General features: G+C 36.7%; 1 protein-coding gene across 1 annotated transcript in view; it reads left to right on the top strand.

Moving 5' to 3' along the window:
* Positions 1–24,528, top strand: part of PODN (podocan) — an 829,411-nt gene that overhangs the window by 696,088 nt on the left and 108,795 nt on the right. The window contains exon 9 of the mRNA XM_044085452.1: positions 2,256–2,404. Within this exon, the coding sequence (XP_043941387.1) occupies positions 2,256–2,404 (149 nt within the window). The remainder of the gene's footprint in view (positions 1–2,255; positions 2,405–24,528) is intronic.

The raw sequence follows: 24,528 nt of genomic DNA, 5'->3' as shown, positions 1-24,528 counted from the left end.
ATGCAATCCATACTAAGAGACTGTCCAAGGTGTAAAAGAGTATAATGCCCTTTCCTCCAGTATTGTCCAGACTTGCATATAGCTGAAGTTTCATGAGAGTAAATGACTAAGATGGAATGTATCATTGTGAGCACCATGATGGAGAACAAGTCCCAAAAAATGTTGGGGTGTTGATGTTACTAACCTTGGGACTCTCCATCTGCCATCATCTATCCCATATAAACTGACCCATTGGCTTAGTGACTTTCTTAAAGAATTTATCATTTGTCACTTCAGTAGGTCCCTAAATAAATATAAAAATATGTGAAGTCACCATCTTCTTAATCACTGCATCCCTTTTAAGGAAGATTAGCCTCACAGATACTTTTTCTCATAATCTACCCTTTTGATCTGATGCAGAAAAGAGGGGTGTTAAAGTGACTCTTCTGATGTCATATCTGCTAATAGTGATTTCTTGTAGGACATGCTTACAGAGTTCAGTTGGAATACTTCTCTTCCTAGATAATCCAGCCCAGTAGCCATTTTCATTTCACTTGGTAGTTAGATTTTGCTACTTGAGGAATGACTGCTACCCTGCATCAGTGAATTATTTCTATTTAAATTGCTTATTTATCTGCTGCACTCAGATTCTAGTAATTCTGCAGCAGCTTGTATTATTTTTAAAAATGGGTAGGTAAATGCAGTTTGTTTGTAGTGCATCTCTTGATTTAAAGCTTGTTTTATAGTTTTCTAACATATTAAGTGATTGTATCAGGTGGGATTACATATTAAATTGTGGTAGTGGTGTGGATTTAAAACCTGTACCCTGACAGTTTCTATAAACTGAATATAATCCCAACAGATCAAAGATGGACGTCATTTTAGATTGCTTAGCCAGTATGACCAATGACCATGTTGTAATTGCCCTCAATCCTTTTTGGATTGGCTGAGAAGTCCCCAGGCAGGCATGGCAGTATCACAAACTCCTTGCAAAATCTCGCCAAGAATGTGCTTGTTTTTTGTATAGTAAAGTCATTACTATCAAGGATGGCTTTCTGGCTTCTAGGTCAAGCATTTGTCTTAAGGACTTTTAAGTGTAGTTTAGCTTGATTTTTGACAGCACATATTTTGTTATTAAATTCACTCCCCAAGCCTTGTTATGGTCAAAGTGTATGTGAGATTCATTTTGACCAATAGGATGACAGTGGAATGAGTTACAGGTATGAGCATTGTTGAGGTTATGGCTTCTTTAGGTTGTGGGGAGACTTTTCCAGGTGTATTCTTCAAAACTTCTTCATATGTAGTGGTAGGTATGATACTGTCTAATGTCTCCATACTTAGTCTAAAGTAAGATCATTCTGAATTCAAATAAAAAAAGAAAATCAGAGAATATGTACTGCTGTCAAAACTTAACATAACATTTTTCAAAGAACTTGAGTGAGTTTTGCAATAACTTTTATTCAAGCAACTTGTGTGTGTGTGTGTGTGTGTGTGTGTGTGTGTGTGTGTGTGTGTGTGTGTGTGTGTGTGTTAAGTTGGGTAAGTTTTGCAATAACTTTTCTTCAAACAAACTGCTTGTGTGTGTGTGTGTGTGTGTGTGTGTGTGTGTGTGTGTGTGTGTGTTCTGTTTTATCAATTTACAAGTTTTTGTAGGACAGTGGACAGTACCCAGATTCTAGGGATATTTGAATATTCTGAAAGTAAGGTGAAAAAGAGTTAAAACTGGTCCATGTTAAGGGCTATGGTAACATAAGAGCTAAAGCTGTTACCCATTAAATATTATGGTCATATGCAGATTGTCATTAATTTTACACTGCAATTTGTTTAATTTATTAATTACGTTGTAATTCCCTATTCTGACCACAGGCATTTCATTTAATTCATTGCATTACGCATTTCTATAGTATCATATGCTAGTTTTGACTAAATGTCTGTTTTCACTCCCCTGCAATATATCATACTATAAAATAATTATAAGTTCTAATTAGTTTTATTATCTTTGATGAAAACAATAATAAAAAAGATTATCTTATTGTGTATTCTCGTCCTTTATTTGAAAAAATCTCACCATGTCTAATATTTCTAATTCTGCTTTTCTGTCTTCTTAGATTTTATTAAAAGAATGTCATGAAATTTAACAGCTCTAGTTTTATTCTAAAATGAACAAAATCTTTAAATTATTTAGCAATATATGTTGAATTATGCATTTGATTTTCTTATTCATTTCTCATTTCAATAACATGGCTTTGTCTGATCATTATTGTTACTGTTTTTAGACACTAGATCTTGCAGGAAATCAATTAACTGACATCCCAAGAGATCTGCCAGAGTCTTTGGAATATCTTTACCTTCAGAACAATATGATTGCAGCCATCTCTGAAAATGAACTTGACTCAGTACCTAACCTAAAGGGGATTTTCCTCAGGTATGTTTCACAACATATTGAAAATAGTTAGTGGAGTGAATACTGGATTTGAAGTTTGCAGTGAAAATTTCATAGAATCAATTGTCATAACAATTTTGACCCGCCTATACTAGGTTTGTGTGACTTTGCAGGAATCATGGCTTTGTGATGAAACACCATCTATAATCAGTTCAGATCACAAAAGAGGAATATACTTAAATCCTGTTAAAACATAATGCTATGTATGTGCCTGGATGGAATAATCTTGAGGTAGACTAAAGTAATGAAATGTTTAAATGAAAGTAGTGGGCTTAGACTGGTTTGGCTGGGGGGTCAAAGGAGACAAGGACACACAAAAGTAGCTACCAAGATTAACATATTACTCTTGACAATGTGTTGTGGGAGCCTGTCCAAAATGGATGATCGTGTGGAGAAATGTTTCATGCAGTCTCAAAGGAGACACAGCTAATAATGGACATACAAAACTGGAACATTCATCACTCAGAAAAAAAGGGAAACAGGAGAAATCTGTTTTTTTAATGGTACCTTTATTACATAATGTATGAGTAAAGTTTTCAAGGAAATGTGATGGAAAGTGTTTGAAACAGAGCAGCAATTAATTATTGAAGACTATGACCAAAGAGACAAAAGCAAAATATTTAAAAGAAGGTTTAGCCATGAAGATTGTGGAATGACATAGCAGAGAAGGAATATAGCAAGTAGCATGTTGGCAAATGAGAAATGTAAAGCTGTACAGAGAGTGTGTTAGAAGATTATCACAGGGTCACATGGGGAAAAGGATAGTCAAGACAGTTAAGAATGGCATGCCAGACATCAAAGAAAGAAAAAAAAAAGATGGCAAAAAATGGCTTTTAGTGGTAGTGATGGCAAAAGTGGTATGACAGTGACCACAACGAATAGGGTGGTGGAAAAGTTGATGCTATTAGTGTTAATTAAGAAAAATAATGACCTGAGAGATGATGAGAGAGAGAAACATAAAAGAAGAGGAAGGGGTGGGAGGGGTGGCACCCTCAGTTTTAGGGTAGAAACCAGTAAAGTATAAATATGCTGGTACAACAGATTGTTCTCTCAGTATTTCACTGGCTCTGAATGAGTAAATTAAGAAGGGCATATGAGTGATAATAAGAAAGAATCATCTGACTAAGGATACTCTATGATATGTAGCTTGAACATCTGCTTTCTTAAACGTGTTGTTGATAACAGGAGACAGTATGCTCTGAAAGAAAAAGACAGAGGATTTTAAGGATAATTTGTAAATATAATTCAAGAATGATTCACTGAGGAAGGTTACCACAGCATAAGTTTCTATAAGTACCTTATTAAGTGCACTTTCTGTTTGCAACAAAGAGTTTTTACATCAAAGTGGTTTATGTGCTTTCAGAAGTGCTTTGGAGATTGATGTATATGAATCATTTTGTATTATGTTTACCTATTTACTTTTATTAACCGGGTTAGTTCCTAGGCATATACATATTTTCAGTGGAGATCTAAGAAAGTATTTGTACATATGGGACCTTTAGATAGGACAGCATGAAAATTCCTATACTTTTTTTCAGTAAGTGCTGTGGGAGCTTTTACATCCACCTGTATTATCATCACCTTAAGTAATTAGAATCTTGAATTAACTTTTCTTCTGAGGGATGGCACCTCAGGAGTGCATTACCCCTAATGTTATATTACAGTGACAATATTGGAATGCTGCAATCTAGAAGTGTGAAAACTCATATGAGTGAATGCTTCTTACTGATTAAAAAAGTGAATGCTCATATGAGTAAACATTCATTTTAATGGTGGTTTTGCTGGCAGCCTTTTAGATAATATTGTGTTGCAGCAGGGTAAGGGAATTTGCCTTTACCCTGCTGTTGTGCGATCTTGGAATTGGTAAATATTATTTAGCAGGAGGTATGGGGGAATGCAGTGTGACCTACTCCCCTGGGGAAAAAAAAATATATATATATATATATATATATATATATATATATATATATATGTATATATATATATATATATATATATATATATATATATATGTATATAGTCCTGTTTTTGGTCATTTTAAATTCACTCTAAAATAATTGCTGTTTTTATGTTTGCTTATTTGAGTGTTTGATGTTTCATGATACAATCATTGGAAAATAGTTCCAAACACCTATCTTGGGGATATAGACATTAGTCTTCTGACCTTTTCAGTACAATGCCAGGCTTGAAACTTGTAAGAGAAGCTGTTTACCATATCATATGAGTACATAGGGTGATACAACTGGCTATGAGTAATGGTTAAACTGAATAAAAGATGAAATGAAGACAAAAGGAGCATGAAGGTGGACACGAAGGTTAAAGCTGGAGACTATTTTTTTATTAAAGGTGGATATTTGTGATCCCTCAGATGGAAAAAAGGTGAAACGTGTACTTTCAATATTCACCTTGAATTAACAATTCCAGAAAACATCACTGTGTTCAGAACAAAATGTGGGATTTTGAATAAGGGTTTAATCTAATGGGTTTTTCAGTGTCAATCAGTTAGTTCAGTTTCAGACTGGAAGTTTTTAAGTAGGTGATGGGAAACACAGCACCCTATATTGGGAAGTTTGCCACAATTGCCCTATGAACACTTAAGTAATTAGCATATCAGCCTGGGTCTCTTGCATGTGATATGTAAGCATTCACTATAAAAGACTTCCAAAAGATTGCTATTCCTTAGGATAATCCTCAGTTTTTTCAGGTACTTATAGAAGCTTAAGTTGTCTAAAAACAAGTTATAATAAATATAATACACTGGATTGTGTTAATACCAGCTTATTATGCTAGATGCTTTCCAGAAATTTTCCTGATTACTAGTATAAGTTAGCATGATTATACTGACAATTCAGCAAGTTTCTTATAATGTGATTAGTACTGTGACTGGTTTTATGTAAAAGTATATTTACATCTTTCAACTCTCTTGTCATGTTCTATATTTGTACATCAGTAATAATAACAATACTATATAACATTTTTATTACATGCATAGCAACTCCCTGAAACTCTTCATTCACTGATGAAATACCAAATGGAAGTATTAGGAAACAGTGACTCACCATAAACATATTAAATGTATTTATCACAGAACTTTCCTTGTCTATCTAAATTTGCCTGATCCCTACTTAAGAGCAAGTACAGAGAAATACTTTGCATTTGGCATCTCAGTAACAACTTCTTATAGAGTACAAGTTTGTTAATATTTCTTCTTAGCTTTTTTCTAGTGATGTGGAATAATGCATATATGATTTTTCTCAAGCTTTACAAAATATAAAATATAAAAACTACACATTTCTACCAATAACCTTTTTAAAACAAAACACTATATTATGTTTTCAAATTGTCTAACACTAATCTAAACAGTACTAGAGAAAAATGATAACAGAGTACCTCAAAATACCCAAGTGGGAAGTTTCACAACTTGCTAGAATACTAGGGTTAGAAAACCACACATGCAACAGTCCTTTTCTAAAAAGCTACTGACTTTGAATAAGCTGATATTCAATAAAAAAGTGTGTTCAATTAACAGTGGATTAGTGCATGTGCAAACAGAAACGCACACACACACACACACACACACACACACACACACACACACACACACACACACACACACACACACACACACACACACACAAATCCATAAAAGTAAAAAAAAACTAAGGGGGGAGAAAAATCAATAGAATATACGGTAATCCAAGTCATGTGATACATAAAATTTTATATAAAAATAGCACAACTTGCATACCTAATTAACCTCATTTTAATGGCATGCGTGAGGATCACATATGCATATACACAGGAACTCTAATATTGGGACAGTGTCAGTCACTGGGAGCTTGTCACTGCTATTAAGAGCCATAAAAATAGCAAACAGCTATATGGGTTCCCATGGTGCTCATTTGTTTCAGTGTGTGTAAGCAGATGTATAGAGACCATTTTTGACAATATAAATATGCGCCCATCTAATGCACCTATTAACCAACATTTTGCTGTTAGGGAGATCATACTTCATGTTTCCCATCAGTAATGATGGAGCCATGGTGTGTTTGTCTTACATGCTGTAGCTCAGTTGTTGCAGTCTTCCTATTTTTGCATTATCATGCGTGATAGATGATACTAGCTTGCATATTTCACTTGAGTGCGCTGGACTGACTACAGTCCTGTACACACACACACACACACACACACACACACACACACACACACACACACACACACTCTTCACTATTTACTTCTTTGATGTCATTCATAGCATGGAACAACTCTGCTTTTGCAACACTGGCCCTCACTCATGCTACCCCAAGCTCTTTGAACCCTACCCATTGTTGGTGTATAATCCTTGATAAGGACTCATATTCCATACTATAAAGTTCAAAACAAGAAAAATTATTTTCAGTCTCTTGCATTGATATATTCATCACACATCGCTGCTCTATTCCTCATAGTATCAGAAATAAAATGAATAAGGTAATTGTCCTCTTCCAGTTATGATCAGCTGTTTTCCATTCTGGTACACGGTCCTAAATGGTTGCACAGCTTACACAGAAGCTTTTAGTACTATTAAATGATAAAGAGACTCATAGTGAGGAGTTTTACATATACAATGTTAGTACCATGTCTTAGACCCATAGTGAGGAATGTTTTGGACAACAGATAACTGACAATGTTTTATGCCCTCAAAGAACTTCAAGGGAACAAGCACTCCACTGTCATCCCTTTTAAAATGGCAGAATGCAAGTGGGAACAATATTGTAGTATTATTAATACTGAAACTACTGAACTATATAAGGCTTATAAAAGTCATCAAAAGAGCATAACCCTATACCACTCCTTTCTGTTACGTTGTCATTTCTTCTTTCACAGCCACATTTTATTTTATTTTCTTCTTCTAGTTATCTTTGCTTTTATTCTAGTAGGTTTTGAATCAGTCTATAGCAGTATTGTTGGCTTGTTTGGGTCTACAAGCCAATCAGTATTAGAAAATGTATGCTTTTTCATCATGAACCTGTTTAGCTATATAGTTGGAGTAGTCTTTAATACTATATTATCTGGGTTAGGAATTCTTTTCCACTTGGTCATCAGATGGCTATACTAAATAACTGAATGGCCTCAATGTTTTGAGTGCTTTCATGTCTTGTTTGGTCATTCCATCTTTAGCAGGGCAGGGATCCTATCTATTTGCAATTTCTGCAAAATATTTTAAGTGAGTTGTTGCACCTTCCAGTTAAGTCAATTTTCCACACCTTTTGCCATTTGTGGAATTCCATAATACGCATAACTGAAGTTATTCTAGATCCTTACATTATTAAAGGTTTCTTAACTCAGCTGTTTGCATACTTCATGAGTATTGTAAAAGTATTTTTAGGTAATAATAAAAATAAATGAATTAAATGTTATACATCAGACCTCAAATCTAATAACTTGTTGAAAGCATAATGTGCCCTTCGTGTACCTATACCCAAAGAAAGCATCAGACACTAGCCATTGTGGCTATTAAAGCTCAGAATTATTTCTGTCACTTAAATTTTTATTTATTTATTTTACTTTACATTTGTTGACTGGGCTAGTCTAACTGGATACATGTCCATTTTCAGTAGAGGCCCGGGGAGATAAGCTCCAAGATAGAACAATGAAATTAACAAGATAACAAATAAGGAAACATTAAACAAAAAAATCATATTTACCATGCATATTACAGGTTATCACAGTGAATTCAGCAGTGCAGAATACAGGTATAACATAGCATGCTAGTACAATCAAGATGTTCTAGAGGGAGATAGTATTATGGTTAATAAGGAAGGAATTACAGTTAATGAGTAGAAGGGGTAGGAAGAGCAAAGTATTAAGAGATACATAACTAGTCAGGCTTAGTACAGGGGCATAACCACTGTGTTCTGATGAACACTTTCAATTTGTTTTTGAAGCATGATACTGAGGAAAGTGAGGAGAGTTCACTGGGGAGGAGATTCCAGGCTTTTCCAACAATATTAGAAAAGAGGGAGTCACCATCCTTGTTGTTTGGTTTAGTGGTATGTACTAGAAGTCTCTGAGAAGACCTTAAGGATTTCAGGTTTTTATAGGGAGTGATGAGTGTGGATGGAATAGGAGTTTTGGAAGGTTTGTAAAAAGTGTTGTGGGCTATAGATAGTTGATGGAATTTAATCAGATTTTGTAGTTCAAGCCATCCTAGCTGCTTTAAATTAATGCAATGGTGGGTTCTAAATGGGATGCCTGTAACAAATCTGGCAATGTTATTGTAAGACATTTCCAATTTGCTAAGATTATTTTTAGATAGATTAGTAAAAATGGGTGAGGCATAAAGAAGTGAAGAGATTAGATGAGTGTGTGCTATAGTGGTTTTAGCTGAAGGTAAGAGGAAGGATTTTACCCTATAGAGAGAGACAAGTTTTTTGTTGACAGTTTTTATAGTATTTTTAGATTGTTGTCAATGGTGATACCCAATAGTTTGATGGTTGGATCAGGGGATATAACAGTTTTATTGGTAGAGATAACTGAGAAATCAAGAGGAGAGGACTTATTGGTGGGAGAGAAGAGGAGGAGTTTAGTCTTTTTGGGGTTTAGCAGAAGGCATCTATGTGTGAACCATTGCTCAACTGTGTTAAATACTTGTTGGGTAAGAGATTGAAGTTCAGAAGAGGAGGTGGCTGAGCATATCAGTGTGGAGTCATCGGCATGTTGTATGCATGTGGCTTGGGGGATGGCAAGGTGAAGGTCATTAATAAATATGGAAAAAAGTAGAGGTCCTAGGATGGACCCTTGAGGGACACCAAGTTTGACAGGCAGGTGAGTGGAGAGAGGCTTGTGCCATAGTACGGCCTGTTGTCTTTTATCAAGGTAGGACTGGAACCACTTTATAGAAGATGTGTCTAGTGACAAGGATTTCAGTATTTTGATGAGAATTTGGTGATTTACCATGTCAAAAGCTTTAGATAGGTCAATAAATATTGCTGAAGAAAGCTTGTTAAGATTGCGGTTTTTGTTGATACAATCTGTGACGGAAAGAAGGGCAGTACTAGTGCTATGTGAAGGTCTGAATCCATGTTGACAGTTGGAAAGTAAATTATTTTGGGTTAGATGGTCAAGTAATTGTCTGTGAATGCATTTCTCCATGATCTTTGCCAAAGGAGAGAGAAGGGCAATGGGGCTGTAGTTGGAGAGTTCAGTGGAGTGTCCACCTTTATGGAGGGGGATAATATGGGAGATTTTCCATAAACTGGGGATATGACTTTCGGTAATAGTTCTATTGATCAGAATAGAAATGGGATAAGCAATAGCTTTGGCTGATTGTTGTAGGAATTCAGCAGGTAGTTGGTCTGCTGAGGGTGAGCATGGTTTTAGTTTCTGTAGAAGGGTTAGAATATTTGTTGTTGGGACAGGTTGAATATGAAAAGTAGGGGGTAAGGTTGATTTATAGGAAGGTAGAGTGAAGTTATTAGGTGATAGTTGACTAGCTAGTGTTTGTATAGCATTAGTAAAACAGGTATTGAAAGCATTAGCTGTATTCAGTAGATTTTTGTGGTCAGTATTTTGAGGATTTGGAGTAGTGGATTGACCTGGATGGAGTAGTTGGTTAATGCTAGCCCAAAATTTTTGTGGGTTGTTTTGATTAGCTTGTTGGGATTGTAGGTAGTAGTTTCTTTTATCAGATATTATAGCTTTCTTGGTTTCATTTCTTAGCTGTCTAAATGTTAGTTGGTCTATAGGGTTTTTAGTCTTCCTCCATTTTGCCCAAAGTTTGTTCCTAAGATTTATTTTATGTTTGGTTTCTTTTGAAAGCCATGGAGCAGATTTGGTTTTAATTCTAATTAATCTGATTGGAGCATGGCAAGGAAGTTGGAGTTAAAGTAACTAACGGCTTCATCTAAGGGAGACAAGTTGCAAGCTCTTAGTTTCATTTGGAATAGTTCAGGGTACTTTTTAGATCTGATGTTTTTGACAGATATTGGAATGGGAGAGTTGATTTTATGTCTGATGATATAGGTAAGAAAGTGATCACTTAAATCATCAGGGAGGGTTCCTGAATCATGAATGTGAGGATGATGGTTTATGAGAATCCAGTCTAATAAGCGTGATTTCTTGTTAGATTTATTTATTCTGGTGGGGGAGTTAATGGTTTGTGAATACCCATATAGGTTAATATGGTTTGTGGGAAGGCTGCTGCAGTAGCAGCTCCAGTCAATGTTTGTGTCGCCTAGGATTATGGTTTCTTGGGGCAGGTATTGGGAAAGCCAGCAAAGTATGTTTTCCATGGTGGCAGTGTTGTTACCAGGTGGTAGATATATACAGATAATATAGATGGATTTGGAATTGTTAAGATGAAGTTTGGAGATAAGAATTTCTGCATTGGAGTCTATAGGTGGTTTACAGTTGTGAGTGGTTAATTGTAAGCTAGATTTATATAGGATAGCAACCCCACCACCTTTCTTGGATACTCGGTCTAGTCTCAGGATATTATATCCAGGTGGGATGATTTCATTGTCTTTGGTTACAAGTTTTAACCAAGTTTCTGTTAAGCAGAGAATATCAAAGGAGTAGATTTCAGTTAGAGCTTGGAGTTGAGTTACTTTATTGTTTATGCTACATATATTAAGATGAGCAATTAAAAGGGAGTTCAATGGTTTAGACAGGGCATGAGTAGGTGATTCTTTGTGGTAGAGGAGAGAGATAGGAGTTGTTGGTGGGCCTGGGTTAGGGTGGATGTCACCATCCTTTAAAGAGAGTAGTGCACTTAGATAGTTTGGGTTGGGGAATTCGCTGTATAGAGGTAGGCCTTTCCTGGGGTTCTGATTGTTGTATTTTATGCGTGGTGTTCTATAGTATGTAGGAAGTATGTAGTTAGATGAGGATGTTATATTAGCATGAATAAAAAGGAGAGGAGAGTTTGGAGAGTTGGTTTCTTTCTTGGGGTAGATTAGGTATGGGCCTAGTGGGTTTTCAAAGGAGGTGAAAAGATGGGTGAGGATTAAGGAGGTAGTAGTGAGAGTGTGAATAAGAGTGGGACATAAGATGGGATGGGTTGTTTATACATTGTATGAATAAATATAGATTGTTTGTAGGTAGAAAAATAAATTCACTGGGTGGAGATGAAAGAAGGGAGTAGGGTGTGTGTGATAAAAGGAGAGTGGTGAGAGGTTAATATTAGTGCTGTTGGGTAACTGGAGAGTGTTTACAAAGTAAAGGTAGGAGGAAGAATGTGTTTGAAGAGTAATGGTAAGAGCAAGAGGTATGTAATGAGAGTAATGGTAAGAGGAATAGGTGTGGTTAGAGAGTAATGGGAAGAGGAAGAGGTGTGGTTAGAGAGTAATGGGAAGAGGAAGAGGTGTGGCTAGAGAGTAATGGGAAGAGGAAAAGATGTGGTTAGAGAGTAATGGGAAGAGGAAGAGGTGTGGTTAGTAAGTATAAGGGTAGGACCCCTGGGGGTGGGTGGGAATTGGGGGTAGAGAGGGGAGCAGAGTGAGCCTGCAGGGCGAACTGAGCTGGTAGGAGCAGATACTGAAGCAGTTAGCGAAAAATAATCACCTAGGCTAATTCCGGTGGTAGGTTGGAATAGAACAGGGGCTAGAAAGCTGTCTGTGGTGTGTAGATATGGAGGGGGGAAAAGAGAGGACTAGAAAGGTGTCTGTGTGTTTACAAACAAGAGAGCCTAAATTTCCCAATGGCAGCATCCAAAATCAGTATGCATCAGTCACTAGTATTTTTAACTTATACTCTGTGCAATAGAAGCCAATGTACTTACATTTAGAGACATACACTCATCTAGGACACCACAGTAGTTAAATCCAGCAGGGAAGGTTTTAGATTTAAAGATGGCTCCAAGCTATGCAAGTAGGGTAAAAAAACTTCTGATCTGCTGTCAGTGGGCAGGCAAATAAAGAATGACAAAGTGTGAGCCAATGAAATGCTAAGGAGAGCCAAATGAGGGAGGGAAGTAACTCACTTCAGAGCACACAACACTGTTAATGGGAGTGAGTCAGCAGTAGCCCAAGATTACCCAAGTACAAATAAAGATTTAAAGTCCTGCAAGGAAAATGCAGGGGGTTTACAGGTCCTAGAGTGGGCTAAAACCTTTGGCAAGGATTGCAGGGTAAGTGGTAAAGATAGTCTATTTGGGCTATACTTGATTTCTGTAACCAAATTCAAACTTTAATACTGGGAATGACTGTAAAGGAAATTATTAGGCAGTGGGTGTAACGGTGGGGTTGGCTAAAGAGCATTTTAGGTGGGGACAGAGTTGGTCTGATTGAGTGTGTGCTACCCTACATATAAGGAAAGTTGAACACATACACTGTTCTTTGCAGGGTAATGTTAATGGAAGTAAGTCAGCAGAAACCCAAAGATTACCCAAGTAGAAACAAAAATTTACAGTCCTGCAAGGAAATGCGGGGGGGGGGTGCAGGTCCTAGAGTGCAAGTCTCAAAATGGTATTGTACAAAGTGTCAGGAATACAAAGATATGTAAATGTAAACCTACACAGGGAGCCTGTAAGACACCAGAAGATAAACTTTTAAATTATCCTGTTTAACTGAGAGGCAGCTTGCAGATAGGTCCAGAGAACAAGAATTAGTACACTGTTGCAGTATAACTCTAAGTAGCTGGTAGGTAGAGTAAACAGGGAGCTTGTAAGACACCATAATATACACTTTTAAATTATCCTGTTTAACTGAGAGGCAGCTTGCAGATAGGTCCAGAGAACAGGAATCAGCATACTGTTGCAGTATAACTCTAAGTAGCTGGTAGGTAGAGTAAACAGGGAGCTTATAAGACACCAGAAGATAAACTTTTAAATTATCCTGTTTAACTGAGAGGCAGCTTGCAGATAGGTCCAGAGAACAGGAATCAGCACACTGTTGCAGTATAACTCTAAGTAGCTGGTAGGTAGAGTAAAACAGGGAGCTTGTAAGACACCAGAAGATAAACTTTTAAATTATCCTGTTTAACTGAGAGGCAGCTTGCAGATAGGTCCAGAGAACAGGAATCAGCACACTGTTGCAGTATAACTCTAAGTAGCTGGTAGGTAGAGTAAATTTAGAGAAATACACTCATCTAGGACACCACAGTAGTTAAATCCAGCAGGGAAGGTTTTAGATTTAAAGATGGCTCCAAGCTATGCAAGTAGGGTAAAAAAAACTTCTGATATTATACATCAACCTTTCATGGTTACTGTCTGAATTATATCCTCCAAAAGCAACAGCACATAGCTGAAATGTAAAACATGTTCCTGTTTTAAATTATAATTTGCAGCAAAGTAGCAGATTGCAAATTTTATATATTTTCGCACTCATAAGTGTTTAAAAAAATCCTTTGCAGTTTGAGTGACTATTACAGAAGTAAACAAAATATATACTAGTTGAGAGCAAAGGTGGCTTTTGTGTGAACATTGTTGCTCTTTGAATTTCTGAATTAACACACAAACGGGCAAGTATACTCGAGCACAAACATAAACACACACACACACACACACACACACACACACACACACACACACACACACACACACACACACACACACACACACACATTTAACCTAGTACAGTGACTGTGAGTCTTTTACACATAACTCAAGATTTATGATATCTGTAGAGGAATAAGTGCAAAGAGCTGTTTCTTCACTTTCATCTGCCTACTGTTTTCTTCTGTTTAGCCCTAAATGTTGCAGCTGTAGAACAAATAATCCAGTTAGTACTGGTTTACTGACTGGCTCTGAATTCAGTAAAGGCTGAACCTAAAATACAGACTGTCTACAGAGTACCATCTTGATAAGAGTAGACATCTCAGAGAATTAATGCTGGAAAATTCTGTGTAAGATAAAACGTGTGTATACAGATGCCATTAAATCAGACATCTTTAAATGAACACTCAGACCCGACTCCAAGACAGACCCTTGCATGTGATTCCTTTGGCTACACTTAGAAATGGAATGGTGCAGGTCAATGGAGCAGTGCTTTCATTCAGGATATATTTTCATGACTATATGACAGTTACTGGACAAAAGTACTTCAAAGCAGACAAATTCCTGGCAGTGCAGTGGATTAAGGATAGGAACTGCTAATAAGTTTCATCCTGTAGGCCATGGTTTGATTCTCTCTCAGTCTCCATCATACCTCTTAACCTGGAAACATCAAAAATCTGGACAAGGCCCATCAAAAATAGGTACAAATCTGTACACCGATTAACATAAAATTTGCACACATAATTATGTAACCTCACCCACTCCAATGGAATTGTGGGATACCAACTTTCAAACGGAAACTGAAGAACAGACAACCAAAATATGGCACCAGAGTCCCCATGTAGCCATTCCAATATCCCATTACCTGGTTATTTCACCCCATTTACCATAAACACTAATGTGTGCATACTGCTTTACTTCTACAATGATTATTTGGATTTTATTTTTACATTTTACAGCACAACACTGCACAAGCATTAATAGACATCTGCTAAACAAAGCAATACTGTCTCACAATGAAAATAGACTTAGCATTAAAACTTATATGCCCTTAAAACTCACATTCATTGAAACAGCATTGACACCCACACCACATGCAAAGAAAATGCATCTGGCTAGTGGTGGATAAAGATTAGTTTTGGGCTGTTTTCAAATCATAGGCCCCTTGCACACAAAACAAGAAACATACATGTGTTCTCTGATATACCTTCCTGACTTTATTAAATTATATTCCTTGTATAAAACAGCACACTTGTTAGACTTGGAGCACATTTTAAATGTATTGTTTTAACATTTTTCCAGTAGGCAATGGAACAAAATGCATGAACCAATAATGACAAAACGGTCCAATTCAGAACATTTCCATCAAAAAAAATACTTCCACACACACAGTATATATATATATATATATATATATATATATATATATATATATATATATATATATATATATATATACATATGTGTCTAGGACATTTCACTGAATGCACATTTCACTGAAACTGAAATTAGTGTGCACTTTTCACTGAAAGCTCAATTCACTGAAAACTCAATTCACTGAAACACATTTCACTGAAAGCTATATATGGCCTTTTCCCCACTGTAGTGCGACCCTGAAGTTAATATATATAGTAAGGGGGGTGAGGGGCACTGCCCCCTCACATCGGGGGGTGTGGGGGAGGCATAGCCCCCAACATATTTTAAATATTTTGAACTATATACATGAATATTTGCAATTCTAATATATTGCTCTTTTCCGAACATAATATATACTTAAAATATGTGGGGGACTACACCCCCCGATGTGGGGGCAGTGCCCTCCAAACCCCCTTACTATATATACTAACTCCAGGGTTGCACTACAGTGGGGAAAAGGCCATATATAATTTTCAGTGAAATGTGTTTCAGTGAATTGAGTTTTCAGTGAATTGTGCTTTCAATGATTTGTGTTCAGTCATTTGAGTTTCAGTGAAATGTGCATTCAGTGAAATGTCCTAGACCCATATATATATATATATATATATATATATATATATATATATATATATATATATATATATATACATATATATAAAATGACAGTAGTGTAAGCCATAGGCATCTTGCACAGCTTCTTGTTCTCACACTTATTTTCAATTTCAGTTTGTTTTTTTTTTGGGGGGACAAAAGGCCAAAAAACAGGGATACATTTTAAACATTGCTTGTATAATTTTGGAAAGTTGCTAGAATAAAATGTGTTACCACCATGCATTTTACTGCCAAGTCTTGAACCCATGACCCTGTGCATTACAGCCAGAGCAACATACCGCTATGCCAAATCAGCAGTTTCCTAAAAGATAGGAAGACAAACTAAAATGGCTGTCATTTAGTGAATTCAGTTCACACTTCTCACCATAGCTCTCAACCTCTTAGCACAAAAAAAACTGGACAAAGCCAATAATGGGGGAATACAGAATTCAGTTCTCACTTCTAACCATAGCTCTCAACGTCTTAGCACAAAAAACCTGGACAAAGCCAATCATGTGGGGAATACAGGATACATTTCAAATACTGATCTTATAAACTTAAAAAATTGCTAGAATAAAAGGTTTTGTGTTACCATTTATTTTCTGAAGAATATGAAGTCTGAAATTCAAATGCCTGTCATTATTTAGTGAATTCAATCCTGGTCTGTTTCTTTCTGTAAATTTCTGTGGGGTGTCATCAGTCAGGGCTCCAGGGCATATCTAGCATGTCCAATAATATGCCACTGGGGATGTCACAGCTTACAAACCATTGATAAAGCTCACGAGTTGCATATGTGCGAGTTGTGATAACTGCCTGAGAAGCTTCCTGGCACATTGTAAATGATACCCTGGTCATTACAGACCACCTGACATTAATGAATTAATATAGATTCCCAGATGGGGCATTTATTTCAATGTGGGTGTGGTCTATGGCCCCTAGTACCTCTGGGAAATGGTCCATATCATAGAAGTAGCATACAGTGGTTGCTCTTTCTCCTCTATGGTAAGGGAACCACATATGCTTCCCAAGATGCTACAGCATGGCACTGAGAAACTGGTGATGTATTCACAAAATGGATGGCCAGGAACCCCTACCATGTCCCTTGCTGTTATCTAAAAAGTCCCTGTAACTTGTTGCTGTTGTTTGTCTTTCTGCTTTTCCAGGTAAGGGGTCACCACAGCGGAACTCCGGTCCGCTAATGATTGGCAGTAGATTTTTACGAAACGCCGAGATGCCAGCTCGACGCCCAACCTTCAACGAAGGCATGCCCATTTACGCATGCATGTCTTTCAAACGCTACCCAACCATGGGGAGGACATGCAGACTCCACACAGAAGGCACTCCCAAGCCCAGCCAAGAATTGAACAGGAGAACCTCTTGCTGTGAGGTAACAACACTACCGCAGTACCACCCCACAAGTCCCTGTAACTAATATACATAAATACACACATACCATAGTATCCACTGAGATAGGTAAATGGCTTCTACAAGCCATCATGTATGACAGGCTGATGTCATACTTGTAGGCCTACAAGTATGACAGGCTCATGTCCACCAGGTCCTGCATCATGCCCATATTCACACTGTACTGGTTCACAATGTCAGTGTAGAGGAATCTGAAATTTTAAGCAAGGTTAGGTGACTCAGCACCTCCAAGAGTGATGGTGTGCATCTTTGTGGCTCATAGTGGCAACAAAAGCTTCCTGCATGTATACATTAATTAATGCTGCAGCAACCCCTAACATAGTGCTGTGGTTCATTAGCATGAACACAATGATTTAGCTGCAGACATTACCACTGCTGTTAAAGCACTATGTTATGCAATTTATGCATTTCTAAATCACACCTCCATCTTGATTTCCCTTACTTCCATGCACAATGCCATTCATTTTAATTATGATGCTCTTTACCATCTGCTTATACAGCCATTTGGGTATACCATGACCAGCTCTGCCGATCGGCATTCACTGCATATGGTATGTATGCTTTGAATGTCACATACCTTGGGCATGGCCTCTCATCTTTCAACATCACTTACTGCAATGCAGTTAAGGTTTCTAAACTGGAGGGCAGAATTTCTAAAATTGCTTCATGACTGCTATTACTTTCTAAATAAGATAATTCATAATGCACAAAATCATGCCAGTTTATCTGAGTCATCAGTTACATGTTATTTATTAATTTAATGAGAACATCAACAATGGCACGGCTGTTTAATTAAGTATTAACACTATACATTAACACAAATCAGATAACTTGTCAAAGCACTTCTCTTCCACCAAACAGACAAAAATGACAACTAACAGCACTAACAAAAGAGTAGAAAAATACATTAAGTGCATAGAAACAGTAGCAAACACCAACAGAAACATAAGCTAAAATGACAACACTAAGCTCTTCCTTATCTTTACAATAAGCATATTACAGTAAAACTGCATTAGAACAGATATCATCAATATATATTTAATTAACTTGAAAAGTGCTTAATATTCACTGAAACATACAAAATATTCTCCATTATTCTCTCTAAACCTGAAAGAAATCCATCCACTCATGAAAAAGGATGAGTGACTTTAAAGCTTTAGGAATTACAGTTGGTTGAAACCTGTCTACTTGATCAAAATTGTTTGAAGTCTTATTTTTCTTGAAAAATTAGAGGCAAACATCCTTATGTGAATATTGTAGTATGTCTTTTCACATACCTCAAAACTGCTTAATTATTTTTTTTTTGCAAGTGAACAAGACCTTATACCCTATATGTCCAGCCCGGGGATTCATTAACATCCTGTACACATCACTCACACCAGACACACACACACACACACACACACACACACACACACACACACACACACACACACACACACACCGAGCCCCTGGACAATTAAATGAGAGATAACTGAAGTGGCCCAGCAATATTTAAAGTAAATGGAAATGGACTGGAGTAAAGCTGGAGTTTTTTGAGACGGTCTGCGTAGGGCATCTGTTTGAGGCCAGTAATCCTCTTTGTGAGTTTTTTTTGCGGCCTTTCCAGTTGTTGTAAATGTCTTGTGTGGTACATACCAAAAGGGATGTTGTACTTTATAATGGGTCTAATGAGTGATGAGTAGAGGAGAACAATGACCTCTTTTTTCCTGGATGAGAAACCTTTTGTGATGAGGTGTGCCACGTAGAAGGATTTCCAGACTACTGTGGCAATGTGATTATCAAAGGAGAGACTACTGTCCACCTGTGTCCCAAGGTCTCTTATCACACTTTCGGTGTTAAGTAGATTACCAGCTATGTGGTAGCTCATGGGTACAGAGATTTTACCAAAGGGGATGACAATGCACTTTTTGGCATTGAGCTTGAGGCCATGGCTTTGACACCAGGCATCTGTCTCAGTGAGGCCCTTTTGTAGGATGTCTGCATCATTAGGAGTTTCAATTATGGCTCCTAGTTTGCAGTCATCTGCGAACTTCATTAGCCAAAGACCTTCTGTGTTAGCCTGTACTTCAGAAAAGTAGATACCAAACAGGAGTGGACACAGGACTGAACCCTGTGGTACTCCACTTGTCACTGGTCTGAAGTCGGATTTGGAATCTGCTACTTTCACAGTGTGGGTTCTGTCAGTGAGCATGTTGGCAACCCATCTTGTGACATAGGGATTTATACCTAGTTTAGTGAGTTTATCTATAATTCCAGAGTGGGGGGTGGTGTCAAAAGCCTTGGCAAGATCTAGATAGGCTGTGTGGACCACCTTACCCTCATCTATGGCTTTGGTGACTGCTTCAAAGAAGTCAGTCAGGTTTAGGAGACATGATCTGCCTTTTACAAACCCAAACTGGGTGGGGTCCAGATTTTGGAGATTACCAATGTCTTTGTTTATAAGTTCCATCATGATACGTTCCATAGCCTTGCAGACCAGGCTCGTTAGGCTAATGGGGCTATAGTTCCCGGGGTCCGTGGTGGCTCCCCTTTATGGAGTGGGATAACTGTCACTGTGCACCATTCAGTGGGCACAAAGTCTGAGGTGAGGCTATGATTGAACATGGTGCTTAGTTGGAGTGCCAGTTCATTCTGTAGTTCATGTAGAATGCAGCCTGGGATGTTGTCAGGTCCCGTGGATGCTATGTTCTTGGCTTTGGAGAGTGTGTTTTTTACCTGTGCAGCCGTAATTACAGGAACTTTGCATTCTTCTGGTATAGAGATGGGCCCTTTAGGGGGTGAGGGGGGTAAAGTTAGCACTGAACCTATCTGACATGTGGGCGAAATTTGCAAAACTTAATCAGCCGCCATTTTTGTTTCCCTCCGAGTCCAACAGGCAGTAGCTGATGTCATCACGCCCACCCCTTTTGGCTGGTGATGGTGACATCAGTAATAAATATAAAGTGGTAACAAAAAAAAAAAAGTCCAGGAAATTCGGAAATTAAGGGGGCCACTCAGGAATTTGTGGCACCCCAATATTTTGCCCTCAAAACCGGTAAATGCCAAGGAATTTGGTGTGGTTGAGAGGTATGGTCTCCATTAGCCTACTCTGACTCTTGACCCTGGATCACCCCATAAGAGAAGTTTGTGTCAAATGGCTTTACCCAATTAACAAATAACATAATAACAGGTAGTAAAACCAAATATGTTGATGCAAGTGAGGCTTACAGAGGCAGAAATAGTAGCAATGTGGGCCTCATAATAAAGAAAACCATTTGAATAAATGAATATAGAAATATTAAAAGAGGTATAAGAGACTAACGAATCCTGTGTGATGGGGGGGGGGTTATTAATGTAAGTAGGGAAGTAAATAGTTATCAATCTATATATCTTCGTCTATATTTATATATATATATATATATATATATATATATATATATATTTATATATACAGAGAGATAGATATAGATATAAATATATATATATATATATATATATATATATATATATATATATATATATATATATATATATAGATAGATAGATATATATGGGTCCCTTTCAAAGGATCGAAATTTCACAACATTGAACCTCTGATAATAGAAGACCAGAGGATCAAAGTTGTAAAATATCAAATTGTAAATAAAAGAAAAATCTAACAAGTCAAAGCTTCTTATTTCATGTTTTTGTAGGGGAGCAAGCCCCCTGTACTTCCCACATCCCCTGCTACTTAAATATACCAAGTGTGAGATCGCACTACGGTGAAGAGAATGGTAAATTTCCCATTCCCCACTTTAAGTTGATCTCCAGTCACAAGGTTCGATATTTCACAACTTCATTCATCTGGACAGATCAGTGATTCGATGTTGTTCGATCATTTGAAGGGGACCCATATATATATATATATATATATATATAGATAGATATAAATATATATATATATATATATATATATATATATATATATATACACACATATATATATATATATATATATATATATATATATATATATATATATAAAACAAAAAAGTTAGTATCCTCAGATTCAAAAACTAAAGAGTACCTACTAAAAACTATGAACGATAAAGTAAGAGATGAAAGATGATTCATACCCCACTTAGAATAGTTAAGAACATTAACCTTAAGTAACATGAAACTCTTTCAATATGCTTCTGAATCAGTTTCACTAAAAGAAGCTATCGGAGATTACCAGTGTTATTGCAATCAATAGTTACACTAAACTGTTTGGTTACAGATTTGTAGGAGTTTAAGGACATTTCAGGGAAAGATGATTTTTGACTTGAGCCTATCTGGTAATTGTGAGGTACTCATGAAGAATAAAAATAAAACTAAATTCTCTCTGACTTCAAGGAGCAACAATGTATGTATGTTACATAGTTGCATATATTACAATCTGAAATACTTTTTTTGTATTCAGAATTCATCTTTCTGATCATTTACATTCATGGCTGGAATCCATTTCAAAATCAGTACATTGTATCTGAATAGTCCTAGATATATAATAAAGATCAACAACTTACTCTTTGGCTTTAATCTGTTGGGAAACAGTTTAGATTTATGTACCTTCCTGGTCAGTTCCGGCATTTGCATTCGCGCCATTGCATTTGCAAGTAGTACTTTAGAATTCATCGGCAGTAGCTTAGCTCTATTTTGTATATATAATTATGAGAACTTCACAACAGTATTTAAGACCATCTTCTTATTTTTAATTTAAAATAATAAAAAAATTCAAAATAAAAGAAATCAGCACCAAAGGACTTAATGGAACCCAAATATGAGTGAAATGGATATTTGTCATTTAAGCCTTATATATATGCAAATGTAGTAAACTACTTATTAAAACTTTTAAGAAACATATGTTATTACTCCTAGTGTGTAATTCACATTTAAATAGTGTATAATTTCATAAAAGAACATTGATTATAACTATAGTGTTAACTAAATAATACTACTACATGAGGATAAAAAATTGTATCTTATGTAGTGGATGTTTGACCACCCAAATCAGTGATGACAGGTATTTTATATATATTCTTCTGATGAGAAGTACCTTGCAGAAACTCATCCAAAGGTCAACAGTCTTTACATCATAGATGATTTTCAAGGCATGTCTACACTATTGACTACATCATTAGGCATGTTAGAGGATACAGTAATGCCTTACATTACCATTACTGATTTCTGAACAACACACATGACACTGTATCGTCACTTTACACATAACCTCAGAGAGCTGCTTGTGATAATTCATCTTCATAAAATTCACAGTTTTCACTCAAACTATGGAGTTTTATTCTTTTTACCATATAGCAGACGATTTGCTCCATGAACCATTTTATTTCCAAATACATCCTTGAAACATAACTTCCCTCTGCTCTCATATCCCTACTTAACTGGCAACACATCTGCATCAACAATAACAATAGGGATAAAGTTAAAGTACTATTGACTGACTAGCCAGACTCTGCACAGATTTCTTATCACATACAAATGTGAGCCACTGCTTCACAATCCGTCTACCATCTCAGACTTAATAGTTCTCATTATAAAAATTCATTAAGATCCTATTACTTTTAAAGGCACGTTTCCCAGTCCTGACCTAAAACATTTGATTTTAACTTCATACTCGCCAACTGCACATTTAAAATGCATCCAACAAGCATATTATAAATTCATGGGTAAGTACTATATAATTAGTTTGCAGACCATTACAGGCCTACCCAAAGAACATTATTCAAATGTTCTGTCTAGCCTCAAGGGGGGCAAAATAATATAGACTGGGAAAGAATTTGAGGCTGCCCATCCGATTATCTTGGTTTACCTTGAAGGTGGCAAGGGTGCTACTCTGCTTGACATATAAAGGACGCTGATTTCAAAGGTGAGGGATACAATGACATATGACTCTATCATGCCAGCATGTCTTACTTATCTACTGATGATTTAGTTTAAACAGGCATTTGTTCTGGGAAGGAATAGGAGGTCAAGGAAGGTTACAACTTTGATGCCTGGAAAGCCTAGACAAAGTTTTTCACAGAGGAGTCTGTAAGATACTGTGTACAGCGAGAGGGCTACCACTCTATCCTGATAAATATGATTTTTGAGTCCACTGATCTTTTTAGTTATGAATCTATGAGGTCTCTCTAGTTGAGTGATATGTTTGGACAAATACATGCCAAAAGATGCAATATAGTCAATAATGGGTTTGATGAAATGCGAGTAAAGGGGAATTAAGACTTCTTTGGATCTAGTGGAGATGCCTTTGGAAATTAACTGAGCCAGATGAAAGGTTTTCCAAACTGTTGTGTAGACATGTTGGTCAAATGATAAGGCATTATCAACAAGAGTGTCTAGATCCCTAACAACAGTGTCTGATTGGAGGGGGTGTGTCACCTATATCATAATTTTAAAATTAATTTGAGACCATTGTCCTTGTACCAATTGTTAACATGCTCAAGCAATTATGAGTCAGTAGAAGATTGAATAACATCACCCAATTTACAGTTATCTGAAAACTTAGATAACCATAGATAACAAGTACTGGCCTGAAGATCTGAGAAATGTAGGCCAAAAAAGAGAATGCTCAACAATGAGCCCGGTTGTACACCACTGGTAACTTTTTTGTTTTCAGAAGTAGCACCTGTGAGTCTAACCACATGGGTTCTGTCAGACAACCATTTATCTATCCTCCACATGATATAAGGTTTTATATTCAGATTTTCAAGTCTGTCAGTAATATCTGCATGCTTACTACTGTCAAAGGCCTTGGCCAGGTCTAGATGTTCTGTATGCACTGTATAACTGCTGTCCACTGCTTAGGTTACTTTTTTAAAGAAATTAATAAGGTTAAAGAAGCAGGAACTTCCTTTGAAAAAGCTGAATTGTTGAGGATCCAGAGTTAAGACATTGTCAATGTCCAAATTAATGAGGTCAGAGATAATGCGCTTCATAGTTTTACAGATGAGCACAAACAGGTTCAACACAGCAACACATCTTGTCATTAGTAAGAAATACTTTCAAGAAATCTCATTTTCAGCAGATTTATAAGTCCTCACAGGCTAGCAAGTAATTACTTTGTTCTCTCTGGCAATTGATGAACTGGGACCTCTTCTTTAGAAGGCATGGGGAATAGATTTTACAATTCCAATCACTACATACCCTCTGGGAAGAAATCTATAAGCAGGTATGGGAGACTTCT

Source organism: Protopterus annectens, chromosome 10.part0, assembly GCF_019279795.1.
Source record: "Protopterus annectens isolate FY-2018-M chromosome 10.part0, PAN1.0, whole genome shotgun sequence".
NCBI classification, from domain to species: domain Eukaryota; kingdom Metazoa; phylum Chordata; order Ceratodontiformes; family Protopteridae; genus Protopterus; species Protopterus annectens.
This window is presented reverse-complemented; position numbering and strand designations above follow the sequence as displayed.